Raw genomic sequence first — 14,058 nt, forward strand, 5'->3', positions numbered from 1 at the left:
TGAAGAACTGATTTTCACTTGGTTGAAACCTTATTTATGGAGAAGCGGTCAGCTCCTACAATGAATTTGTCTCCAGCTGATGTGGTTGACCATTAATAGTATTTACGTACTATGTTAAAATATTTTTGTTCTTTTAAAGTTGATCTTTCCAAATTTTTATTCTATTTCTGGTTGTAATTATTTTATTTTTGTCTTTCAGGTTTTTCACACATATGATGAGTTTTATTTTCTGACTGATCCAGAGGATTACATCTATCAGCATTACCCAGATGAGCCAGCATGGCAACTGCTAGAAATCCCACTTCCATTCTCAGAGTTTATAAACCTTCCTGTTGTGAAATCTCCATTTTTCAATTATGGCCTCCGTTTCTATTCCAACTATGGCGCCACCATTTCCACAGAATCTGGTGTCATTGAGATACGATTAATCATTCCCAAAATTCTTGGCTTTGGCTCCATGTTGGAACCGTTCGACAAAAGCCAAGACAAAAAGGAAATGGAAGGAAGAACCTTATTGCGTCTCGTGAAGAATGAGGCAATCTTCACGGTCAGCCTACCAAAAACTGGCGTCTACTATTTTTCTGTTTATATTGGAGATTTCTGGCATTCTGAATGTTTGGAAAGTGCTTGCTCTTTTCTGATCAACTGTAAGAGACTTCTGGGTCCTCCAGCACCACCATATCCACCTGTTCCATTTTTTGGTGCCACCCCTGCGTTAGAAGCTCTTAACATCACTATGGAATCTCATCCTGATCCATTAATTATTAGCAACAATGACACTCTTGAAATCATTTTTAAGATGGGTGCTGAAGTGAAGATGACGCATTCTTTCCAATATTTTGATATGAACGACGGATCCATCACAGATATCGACAGATACGTCTTTCTCCGTTCCCGGAGTGACACTGGCGCCACCTATATGATCCGTTGTCCGTATGAGGGATTTTATATTTTTTCCCTTTACGGGGCTAGTGACAAAGACGATTCTCAAACGCTTGAGTGCATTTACCGTTATCTCGTCGTCTGTCAAGAACCTAACCCTGCAGTTAATGTCTTCCCAAACACTTTCCATCGCTGGCAGAAATGCACATTATACGAACCACTCTCCGGCGATATGCTTACAGGGCGCAGATACATGTTTCGATTGGAAGTTCCACGTGCGGTTGAGGTTTTTGTTGTGAATGGTGAAATTTGGAATCATTTGAAGAGAAGAATCGGTTATTCTTGGGAAGGAAGTATCCTTATGCCAAACACAGTGGGGACAACCAAAGTCATCGCACGGTTCACAATGGAGAAAGACACTTCGATGTTTGCTCATCTCTTAGATTATGAACTCGTTGAAGATGCGGAAACAGAAATTTAACCTTGTTTTTTTTTTTTCATATTTAAAACCACAACAAAAAAGAAATTCCATTTGTAGAATTGTGTATAAAAGAAACAAAACCAGAGAAAAATATAATTTAAATTCCATTTTATTCTATTTATAAATTTTTTATGACATTCTGCCATTTTTTTTGGTTGAGTAATGCGACCATTCTACCAATTAAAAATAAAGAATTTATTTTAAAAATCAAGCCTTATTTTGTTATCAATTTCTATGATAATTTTCTTGGTATTATTGTGTATTAATGCCTTCCTTTAAATCATTCCACCCAACAAAAAATTTAATTTTCTATCGATTTGTTTGTTATTTGTTGTATTTTTGTTTAGTTTTCGATTTGTTAAGCATACAAATCTAATAGATCCCACACTATCAGCCAAGCTCCAACCTCTGTCACATCCCTGTGCTTGTTTTACAAATACTTTAATGAAATGTGTTCTGATGAACTCATACCACTTGTGTCCCCTTGATGTATTCATGCCCGACTAACCTGATAAGTAGCAAAGTCTCATCCTTTCATTGCTGAAGTTCCTAGATCCTGGAAAATTTTCTACTCTAATAATTTCTCCTCTCAAACTTTGAAATCCCCTCCCTGTTTCCTACTTCCCTGACTGTACTAACATGCAAAAGTTTAAATGTAATGTGAACAGACATCTTGCTACTAAACTCCCCACAGTAGCCTCTTATGTTCATGGTGCCAGTATGCCTTGTTTGGGATGAAAAAGAGTTAAAAAAAAAAAAAAACTAAAGCTTCACACCAAATAAAATCTGGCGTCATATGTAATCCATCTGGTTTACAAGGCTCACAAGACAATAAGAAAACTGTTAAACTGGATAAGGTAGGGGAGGGGAGGGCAGTAGCCCTAGATATATTTAAGGCTTTTGACAGGGTATGGCATGATGATCTTCTCTTAAAAATAAAATCCTATGGTATTAGTAGATGAATACTTAGCATAATTAGATCCTTCTTAAATGAGAGAAGAATGCAGGTTGTCCTCGATGGGCGTACATTCAAAAAATTTTATATAAATGCGGGTGTACCTCAGGGATTGATACTTGGACCTTTATTATTTCTGATATTCATAAGTGACTTACCTGATAAAATTGTCTCTGAGATAGGTGTATTTGCTGACAACACCACACTCTATAGCAGGCACATAGGGAAAACTAATGAGCACATATCTAAGGTAATGGCCAAAACCCTAGAGGAAGATCTTCAGTCTGTAGTGGAATGGGGTCATAAATTAATAGTAACGTTCAACGCTGCCAAGACAAAGCTAGTTTCCTTTAATAATTACATGAAACCTTACCAACCACCAATAGCTATGGCTAGAGATAGATTACCTGAGAGCACTTCATTCAAGCTCCTTGGCTTAATGTTCACAGGAAACATGCTCTGACGAACTGCAAGCACTTGTACCCCCTCAACGTAAATACCCCGACAAACCCGACAAGCAGCAAAATCCCACCCCTTCTGCTCCAGTAGTTTCTTCCCTAGAACCGCTAGACTTTGGAAATCCCTTTTAGGTTCCTGCTTTCCCAACTGTACTGACATGCAGAAGTTCAAGTGTAACGTGAACTGACATCTTGCTGCCCAACTCCCCACATAGTACCTCTGTAGCTTATGTCCCTGATAGTAGCCACCTGCATCAAAGTGGCAATGTGCCTTGTTTGCGGTGAAAATGTAATTAAAAAAAAATAATAAAAAATAAAGAAATTCCCACTAGAAGTGTAAGCCATGTTTAGTTTCAGAACAGTTTCCAATGGTTCGTTGTTCCACACAAGTCCCGAGAGGTGACTGGTTTGCAGTAGATAGTTCCACAGAGCAATAGATTCTTACTGTGTCGAGATGGAAAAAACATGCAAATTGCTACAGAAAAGGTTTAATATTTATGGAGCAATTTTGGTTTCTGATTCGTTGGTAGCAGAATGTGAATTAATTCAATTCGTCAGTTCCTAGCAACATTGTTTATAAATAGAATCGCCCGAGTGTGTGGGATCATACCCCATTACAAATCAAAAATATTGCAACATTCCCCCCTATTTTTTATAATGGGGAAGTCCCTTGTGTTCATTCTGCTCAAAAATAAATGTTTTTATATTCAACTAGCATTTCAGCCCGGCGTTGCCCGAGTGTTTGGAGGTGTATGCTGAGCAAAAAACAAAACAAAAAAAAGGGGTGATTTTTTTTTAACTTTTACCCCTATTATGACCCCTTAAAATTTATTGTTTTGAGCTTAAATCAAGTTATTAAGTTAGATCAATGTCCAAGGAATCTATATCTAAAATTTCAAGTGTGTAGACCCAAAATTGTCAGAGGTGTTTGGTAGAGTTCTCAAAGATCAAATCATTGAACTTTGACCCCTTAACAGTGAAATTTCTGGCCGAAACCCGATCACATCGATTTTCCCAAATCTCAGTACCCTGTATATCAAATTTTGAGTCTGTAGACTTAAAATTGACAGTTATTGCGTGGGGAAATGTACACACAGACAGATACAGATGCGTTCACTTTTATAGATATATAGATTATACATAACAAAAATTAGAAAGTATTTGGATCTTAAAATTTTAATATGTAAAAAGACGCCATTTTTAATTGTTTAAATATCAAACATATGTGTACAGAGGAGAGAAATAAAAGAAATAGAACATTTTTACCTTAAAAAGGGGTGGAATGTGAAAAAGAAACCATTTTTAAATTTGATTATGCAGTTTTGTTCAAAAACGCATACATATAAATAAATATACATGCAATATGTACCCGTTTAATGAGAGGGTTTTTGTTTGTTTTTGTTGTTTTTTTTGTTAATTAAAACAATGCAAAAATAGGGCATTTTTGAAAAATAAGAAAGAAAGCTAATGTGCACAACAAAGTCAATTGTAATTTATGTGTGCCTTAAAATAAGCATGTAAAAAGTATTTGTCGAAAAGAAAAATCGCACAGAAAATGTTTGCAAAAAAAACAAAATGATGCAAAAAAATCTATTAGTCAAAAGGAAGTTTACAAAGAAAAGATTTTTTTAAAAACAGTGACTTTTTTTTTTTTTATTTCAGCAAAAGTATTAGTTACACATTAGTAGGTTAAAGTGTTAATGCAAAGAAAATGGATGCAGTTTAACGTCTTGTCTAGAACTATTTTTTTTTTTTTTATATATAGAAATTTACATACATACATACAGGTCTGTGAAAAAATTATTCAGGCGAATCCCCCAACAAGTTTTGAAGAAAAACGCTTTAACTTTATTCTTGTTGCGGGTTTTGTGAATACATCAGGGATATTTTGTTCTGATGATATGTAATTCAAAATAATGGATTCCTTTTTCACCTCGTTTTTTATGAAATGGTATTTTATATCTATATGCTTAGATCTTTGCTTGATTATCACAATTAATTACTACAGGGCTTTTAATTAATTCTGGCTCTAAAATAGTTTTTAGGATATTTTTAAGGTAAAGTGCTTCCTGGGTCGTGTGTGTAATCGCGATAAATTCTGCTTCACACGTAGAGAGAGATACAATCTGTTGCTTTTTAGATTTCCATGGAATAATAGGCCCATTTTCTGAGAATCTGAAACAATATCCAGATATACTTTTTCGATCTTCATCGTTTCCCCAATCTGAATCCGAAAATCCTTCTAATTTTAGGGGATTTTTTGATTTTCTAAATACTAACTTCTGTTCCTTAGTTCCTTTTAAATAACGAAGAACTTGTTTAGCTCTGTTTAAATCCTTCATTGTCGGCCGTGATAATTTTTTTACAGTTTTGTTACTGTATAGCATATGTCGGGTCTGGTCGCAGTCATTAAATATACAAGACTACCTATAATTTCTCGGTATAATTTATCATTTATTATTTCAGATTCTGTGTGTATATTTTTATTAATATCATTTTCGACCGGTGTAGAGCATTCTTGCATTCTCCCATTCCAAATTTTAATAGTATTTTGTCGATGTATAATGTAATAAGTTCTTTGCTTTGAGTAAATTCTATCCCCAAAAACCAGGATATTTTGCCAAGATTGGTCATTTTGAATCTTTTACTTAATTTGTTCTTAACATCGGTCAATTTGATGCGATTAAAATATCATCGACCCACAAAACCAAAATCAGTAGTTTATCGTCTTTGTGTTGGGTATATAAACTGGGGTCTGCAGCGAATTGTCTAAATTGTTGTTTAATAATATCATGAAATACTGTATTCCAACACTGAGCACTCTGCTTTAGACCATATAATGACTTGTTAAGTCACCACATGCTATTTTTATTTTTCATTATAAATCTCTCTGGAGGTGTAATATAAATTTCAGTCTATTGGGGCATTCAAATAAGCATTTTTTACATACATTTGATGGATGTTTAGGTCATATTGCCATGCGATTTGCAGTAAAATTCTGATTGTCGTTAGGTTTGTGGTCGGTGAAAACATAGAAAAATATTCTATACCATAAATCTGTGAGTATCCTCTAGCAACAGATCTAGCTTTGTACTGTTCCACGCCTGATGTTGTAGTCTTTTTTGTAAAGACCCATCTTGTAGAAATGACATGTTTGTCTTTTGAGAGAGGCACTACCGTATAGGTATTATTTTCGGTTAAAGAATCTATTTCTTTTTTCATGGCAATTTTCCATTCATCACAATGTTCTGAATTAATTGCTTCATTAAAGCTTTTTGGCACATTTTCCATTGAATAGCAATAGTCGATTTGATAATCTTTTATATTGTCGACCACAAAAAATCGGGTCGCCTTCTATTTCTTTTGGGATATCTTTCGACTTTATCATCATCATCATCATCATCATCATGGATACTCTTGTCTCCATCATTTTTATTGTCTTCGTTTGTTTTAATAATTTGAGGAAATATATACTTTCATCCTCTTCATATGACGGGTTTTCGTCTTTAAAATTAAACATGTCTGTGAATTTTACACATCGGATTCTTTTTATTTTATTTTTCTCTGGAAAAAATACTAAATTAGCTGGACTGTTTTTATCGTATCCAAGAAATATACCTCTATCGACTTTGATATTCAATTTACTCTTTTTATCTATATATGCGAAGCAAGTTGAACCAAATATATGCATTCTGCTTAAATTTGTTTTTTTACCACAGAAAGATTCATATGGAGTTTTAGATAGTGTTTTGTTAAAGTACCTGTTGCGTATATAGGCTGCCGCCATAAGTGCGTATGTCCAGAGGTTTTTGGGGAGTTTTGATTCAATGAGTGTCCGCCACACTCTTTCAGCAGTCCCGTTTTGGTGTGGCGATTTAGGAGCTGATTTTTCATGCTTGATATGATGGCTAATTAGTAAAAGTTCAAAGTCTTTATTGGTAAATTCCGTATTGTTGTCAGAGCGAATACACTTTACTTCACCGTAGGGAACCATGTCGGCTAAATATTTTTTAGTTGCTAGCAGGGTATCAGATTTGTTCTTTAAAAAGTAAACCATTATTAAACCTGAATGGTCATCTACGAAATTCAACACATATCTATAATGTTCTCTGGCCATTGGTTCTACGGGACCGTTCAAGTCACAATGCACCATTGATAGAATTTTTTTGGCCTTCTTGTCTGGTATCTTGCTTTGATAGTTTGTCATTTTCCCTTACAGACGTCGCAGTTGAAGTTTTTTGATGTTTGTATTTTCATTCCATCAACTACAGTCGGCAACTTTTTGATATCAGGAATATTGCGATGTCCAAGAATTTTATGCCATGTCTGTAGATCATGGCTGGCAGTTTTCGATTGGACTACACTATTTAAATAATATAATCTTCCATTTTCTTTAATGTCGAATACAGTTCCATTCGGGTACACCAGTTTTGATTTATTGGGGCTAAAGTTTATATTTGCACATTGTTTAGTGGCAGCTTGTACAGGAAATATATTTTGTTTAAATTTTGGGATTAGAAGAGCGTTTTCTAAAATACAGAAACATAGTTCACCTTTATTGTTTCTTAGCAAGATTTTAGCATCGCCTCTTTTCAAAACAATATCATTTACTTGACTCCCGTCAGCTAGTTCTACAAAATGATTTTGTGGCTTAAAGTTGGGATCAAAATTGATAAAATCAGACTCCTTTGTAATCACAATCGACAAGAAAATTATTATTGTTTGTTGAAGCATTAAACGTACACGAAAATAAAAATGTATGTTCGCTAACAGAGTTCTCCACATTTTTAATGTAGTCGCCATTTTGAGTCCTGTATCTACATTGGAAACTCTTGTGATTAGGTCGTCCACAATTATAGCAAATAATTTTTGTACTTTTCTTAGGAGAAAAATTGTTTTTGGCAAAGTTGCGGTTTTTATTCCTGGCATGGGTATAATTTAATTTAGGTGTTTTTATGTGTGTATTTTTAAATTTCATGATATTTATAGATTCGTTTTTTTTTTCTGTGATCATTTTTTCAGTTTCCTCGTAACTTCTGAGTGCTACCTTGAATTGGCTAAAAGTCATGGGTTTTTCTTTCTGGGTTATCACGGTGGTAAATAGCTTGAAATCACTTGGTAATCCCTTAAGGACCATGGAAATTAAGACTGTCACTTATAACTTCACCAGACATTTTTAAAGAATTTGCAGTCGTTTCGGATCTTATAATATAATCAGTAATAGCTTCGGCTTCCATTCGTTTTAGAGAGGTCAGTTCAGTATATAAAGAAATAATTTTGGATTTTCCTTTCGATAAATAATGCTCTCTGAATATGTCCAATGCTTTGCAACCATCGTCCAGGGCTTCTCTCATTACTAGTGATAGACTTTGGTCATCTAAAAACTGTATTAATTCCGCAAAGACAGTTACGTTCTTTTCAATGAAGTCGGGGTCGTTTCTGTTTTCAGGTTGTGTTTGAAGTACTTTTGGATTCGTAGATATCCTAGAAATTTAACTTGCCACAATTAAAATTTTGATTCGGATCCATCGAAATAAAGACGCACGCTGGGCGCATAACCTCTAGAAGTGTAAGCCATGTTTAGTTTCAGAACAGTTTCCGATGGTTCGTTGTTCTACACAGGTCCTGAGAGGTGACTGGTTTGCAGTAGACAGAACAGTTTCCAATGGTTCGTTGTTCCACACAAGTCCTGAGAGGTGACTGGTTTGCAGTAGACAGAACAGTTTCTGATGGTTCGTTATTCCACACAAGTCCTGAGAGGTGACTGGTTTGCAGTAGACAGAACAGTTTCCGATGGGGCGTTGTTCCACACAAGTCCTGAGTGGTGACAGTTGCACAGAGCAATAGATTCTTACTGTGTCGAGATGGAAAAAACATGCAAAATTGCTACAGAAAAGGTTTAATATTTATGGACCAATTCTGGTTTCTGATTGGTTGGTAGCAGAACGTGAATTAATTCGATTCGTCAGTTCCTAGCAGCATTGTTTATAAATAGAATCGCCTGACTGTGTGGGATCATACCCCATTACGAATTAAAAAATATTGCAACAACAACCAACGATTACAATTTTCTCATTGACTACTGAACACTCATTAACCCTTATCCTCGAGTGGCCTCCGGGTCTTGATAAGTTGTGACTCATTTGTAAAAAGAAAAAAAAAACAATCAAATTATCATTAACTGATCTCCTCCATGTCTTAAACATCCTACGACATAACTTTGAACCATCAACATCAATGTGGGACACATTTTTTCCACATTTTGGATGTTTGACAATGGATGACGTGACGTTCTTGAACTATCATTATGCAACATACTCTAGACATCTGAAAAAGTGAGAATGGCAATTTTCTCCATCTGATGCAACACAGTGAGGATTGTGTTATGACATTTTGTCATTGACTGTTTTGCAGTCCTGCAAGAGTACAGGTTGGACATGTGTGTTGCTACTCTCGCATACAATAGGATGCCCGCATTTTTTTTTTTTAAATGTTGGCCACTGCCTAAAATCTCCATGTGGCAGATATATGTCATCTTATAATTGTATCAGTTCACCCACTGGAATTAATTGTATTACTTATGTAGGTGAATTTATTGACTCTTTTGACACCTGCAACAACAATTCTTTCCATGAGAGTCAGATTCTGACAGGTGCTGCAAATAAAACTAGCTGCATCTGCAAATTCGCACACCTTTAGTGAAACCACTTATTGCATTTTCTGTATTCGATAAAATTCAAACCCGTTCTAAAAAAAACAGATGCTGCATCAGTATTTGTTTTGTGAAACAGATATGCTTCGTTTTTGTCATATTAACCCTGAAGCCATTCCTTTCAGCCTCTGATTTCCTGTTAAATGCTGTACTCACTTCCATCGCACTGGATGCACTAATAACAACATCATCCGCATACGGAATCTCCCATGAATTACCATTTCTGCAGGTTTTTATCAGTTCACCAAGGATGATTATAAATAAGAGTCGGCTATGTACTGATTTCTGATGCATTCCAACCATTTCTAGAAGTTCAGAGAGCATACAAGCAAAGGTCATGATCATGGTCGATTTGCATTACTCTGGAAACTGCATTCACTAATTTGTTAGGAATAAATTTGCACGCGCGGGCTTGGCGAATAGCATTTCTTGGCAACTTGTCAAAGGATTTCTCCAGATCAATGAACGTGTGAAAAAGCTATTTATGTTGGAGAAATTTTTTGCATAATTGTGATAGCAGAAAGAGAGAATCTGTTGTCAATTTCAGGATTTGAAAGCCTCGCTATTGCTTGAATGCAATCTGGGGAGGATCCAATTCACAAGTACTTTTTCATCTTCAAGCCATACTCAAGGAGTCTTAGTTCTCTATAATTTCCACTGCAATACATCTCCTTTGCCTTTGTAAAGTGGCATGTGCTGTTAGTTTAGTGCTCTGGCAAAGTATCAGCATTTGTTTTGGAAAAATTAATCTCATGAAAATCTTGCTTATAAATTTAACAAATTTGCTGTTATACAATAACAGGCCTGGACCCTTTTTTTTTTTTTCCTATTTCCATCAAAACCTCAGTATTTCAAGTATTACACTTGCCAGGAGAATATTGATGTTCAAACTAGCCATTAAGTAATGCTTTGAAATATTCCCTTCATCTTTGGATAATTTCTATCGTCTTTGTTAAGTTTTCCATTGTCAAACTTGATGCATTAGAGCTGTCCCTCTTCAGTTGTCTAACAACTTTGTAAATGGCTTCATGGAGTCTTTTGGTATCAGCATGTCACATCATATCCACACACACACACACATACCCATCTTTGCATGTTGGATGATGTCATTCGCATTACGGAATGTCACTCTGTACTTGTTTTCATCAATTGATAGACTTGTTCTTGTCTAAGTTCTAAAAGCTATGACTTTTGTCTTTATAGCTTCACTCAGTGACAAAGTCAACCATTGGGTGTTGCAGACAGTCAGGTCGTGGTTGAAACAATTAATCCTTCAGCATTTTTTGTGTTGAACTTGATGTTCTCACTTGTTATTTGAGCTGATTAAAAAAAGTAAGTTTGTTAGTTTCGTATCCACAATCTAAATTAAAGACCAGTTAACATATTATGGACGATAAATATTTGTATAATTAAGTAATATTATCGTATAAATAATCTCTTTGTTGAGTAAAACCTTTTTAGAACAATTTTAACTCAAACATTAACTAAGGACTAGCTTTACCCTTAATCCCAAAATGGCAGCCAAGGTAAACGTGTAATGCTGAATCTTCTATGGAATTCCATTTTTTCCAACATTAGGTTGCCATGCATGATTCTTGCAACTCAAGGTCACTCTGCATTGATGTATTGGCTATCACATCCGCCAAAAGGCTCAAGAATTCTGCCTTCTCAGCTTTTTTCATTTTCTTCTTTATTAATTCTTTTTTTACAAAGGAGACAGCATTTATCAAGCACCAAAAGTCACTTGAGGATATGAGTTTATGGTGGCCAGAGACAACAACGTAGTGATCATTAGTGGTGGAAATTTGACTATAAAAGAGGACAGCTCAACAAGAATTTGTTTACATTGGACTTGTTGTTGATCAGGTTGTGAAGCATGAACTGAAATAACATCTAGTTCACTTTGTTGTATAACAAGGAAAACTAATAATTTGGTCTCCATATCTCATAAGTTCTACAATGTTTTCTACAAGTTCCTTGCATGCTATGATACTAATTCCATTTATACTATTTTTGCTGTTGTTGAACCAGATCTTATCATCATTAACAACCTTGGTACTATTTCAGCTATCTTTATAAACAACTGTAAATGCGGAGACATCTACACATGTTGATAACTTCCATTGATTTTTTCCTTTCAAGGTTCGTATGTTGCATGTTCGAAGCCTTATTTCTCTTTTGCCGTCTCCAGAGATTTTTAGCACCTCCTTTTGCTGGATACTGGTGACCTTTTTATGCTGAGTATTCATTCATGATTCTGCTAAATGCTATAATAGAAGATACTACTCACACAGGCGGAGACATCTATTTGGCCTGTGATGTGACGGGATCAGAAGAAAAAAAGATGTGTCCAAACTTGTTTTCCACACGCACGCACGTATATACACAACTACGTATATACACCCCAGGCACGCACGCGAGCACACATACGCATTAACCACACATACGTACACACATACGAGCGTGAGGTCACTTCCTTTTTTTCTCCAAACGCATGCGCAGAAAACCAAGGTCCCACGCGCAGCCCCTTTTTCTTTCTCTTTCATCGGTTGGTTTTTGAACTGACCAGTCGCACCAGATTTCGCCTCCCGACTACCAGTGGTCACTCCTCGTCAAAACATGTGCGCGGACGGTTAGCGACCTGCATACGTTCGCCCTTTCTTTCTCCCCCGTTTTCATAAAGCAGCAGTCGCTTTATGTGTGCCTTTTCATTTCCTCCTCACGTTTGGATTTTTCATCTTTTGAAATGAACATTAGCTTTTTATTTTTCTACGAAAAATAAACGTGTTCAAATTTATTCAACAAGCGTTTTCATTCCTTCATTTTCTGTTTGTTTCATTGTATATTTTTGCAGCGGTTTGGTGTATTATTATATACTAACCCGTTACAAATTTGGTGACCCCCGAACTTTAAAATGAAATGAACGTTTTTGAAGGAACCACGTGTTGAACTCTAACACAAATGTTTACAAAACACACGGAAAATAACCGGACAACCACGTGGAAGAATAACGTCAAACCGCGAACAAAAGACGAGTAAAATAATAATAATGTCACTACAACCCACGGAAACCCAGCATGAAACAATGACATTGAACATTCCACCCTTCAACCCGGCGAACACAAAAATATGGTTCGTCCAAATACAAGCTTTATTTGGCGCCAAACGAATTACCTCACAACGAGCGCGTTATTGCTATCTCGTCGAGAAACTGCCTTTGGAGATAGTGGAAGAGGTTATAGATGTACTTGACAATGTGCCTGAAGAAAACCCATACGACACACTCAAGCAAGCCATTCTACAGCGAACCGGCGTTTCTAATGAAGCCATGCTGCGAAACCTGTTCACACAAGTTGAATTGGGAGACCGCACACCGTCGCAGTTACTACGACACATGAAATCCTTGTTAGGAGAAAATAAAATGTCTGACAGCATTATGCGTAGCTTGTGGATGAATAAGCTACCCGCGACAGCAAAACAAATCCTCGCGCCAATGTCTGAAGAGACGATGTTAGAAAAACTCGCCGACATAGCTGACTGGATACTCGAAAGTTCCCGAAGCCGACAAGTGTATGCACAAGAACAGCAACCAGTGCAAACCCGAGACGAGGAGCTAGCGGAATTAAAGTCCACAGTGGAAAAGCTGTCACAACAATTAGCCGACGTTCTCCAAGTATGTCGACGTTACCCCAGTAACTACAACAACACGCGACAAAGGACCAGGCGAAGAAGCTCCAGCAGCAGGCGACACGGTTCACGTGATAGACAAAACATATGCTTCTATCACAGAAAATTCGGCGCGGACGCTCGACGATGCACTACACCCTGTGCGTTCAAAAAAACAGCACAGGGAAACGAATTTTCCAGCCAGTAACGACGACAACTGTAGCTGGAATACACAAAAAAGGTCGTCTGTTTTATATCCGTGACAAAATTCACGGATATAACTTCTTAATAGACACCGGAGCTGAAATCAGCGTCATACCGACACCGCATGGCCATCCAACGGGGACACATTTTCTCACTCTGCAAGCTGCTAACGGGACTAAAATACCCACTTTTGGAGAGAAAATGTTAAACTTAAACCTGGGAATGCGAAGGAATTTTGTTTGGAATTTCACCATAGCCAGCGTGACCACTCCAATATTAGGGGCAGACTTTTTAGCCCATTTTAACCTGTCTGTCGACATGACAAACCATTCGTTAACAGACAACGAAACGAAGATTTCGGTGAGAGGAACCACTTCAAAATTTTTAACCACCGGAATCAGCGCTGCCTTACCCGAAGATGCACACGTCCGCCAGCTACTCCAAAAATATCCTCAACTCTCCCAGCCGTTTAAAAATACGGACCCTATCAAGCATAGCGCTAAGCACTACATCAAAACCACAGGACCGCCCGTCTATTCAACCCCCAGACGCTTGAAACCGGATAGATACAAATTGGCAAAATCCGAGTTTCAAGACCTACTCCAGATGGGAATAATACGGCCCTCGAAAAGTGCTTGGTCGTCACCACTCCACATGGTACAGAAAGCTGATAACACCACATGGCGCCCGTGCGGAGATT

The 14,058-nt window shown here is 36.8% G+C and overlaps 2 protein-coding genes across 2 annotated transcripts in view; both read left to right on the forward strand.

The window, feature by feature from the left end:
- LOC145291144 (hillarin-like) overlaps positions 1-1,574 on the forward strand; it is a 108,946-nt gene extending 107,372 nt beyond the window's left edge. The window contains exon 8 of the mRNA XM_080136664.1: positions 200-1,574. Coding sequence (XP_079992790.1) covers positions 200-1,363 — 1,164 coding nt within the window. The 3' untranslated portion in view covers positions 1,364-1,574. The remainder of the gene's footprint in view (positions 1-199) is intronic.
- A 10,999-nt stretch (positions 1,575-12,573) lies between these two features.
- On the forward strand, positions 12,574-13,362 carry LOC145303548 (uncharacterized). The gene has a single exon (XM_080145029.1). The coding sequence runs from the start codon at positions 12,574-12,576 to the stop codon at positions 13,360-13,362; it is 789 nt and encodes a 262-aa protein (XP_080001155.1).
- Positions 13,363-14,058: the final 696 nt, after the last annotated feature.

The sequence above is a fragment of the Euprymna scolopes genome, chromosome 2 (genome assembly GCF_053919585.1).
Source record: "Euprymna scolopes isolate OS-2025 chromosome 2, ASM5391958v1, whole genome shotgun sequence".
NCBI classification, from domain to species: domain Eukaryota; kingdom Metazoa; phylum Mollusca; class Cephalopoda; order Sepiida; family Sepiolidae; genus Euprymna; species Euprymna scolopes.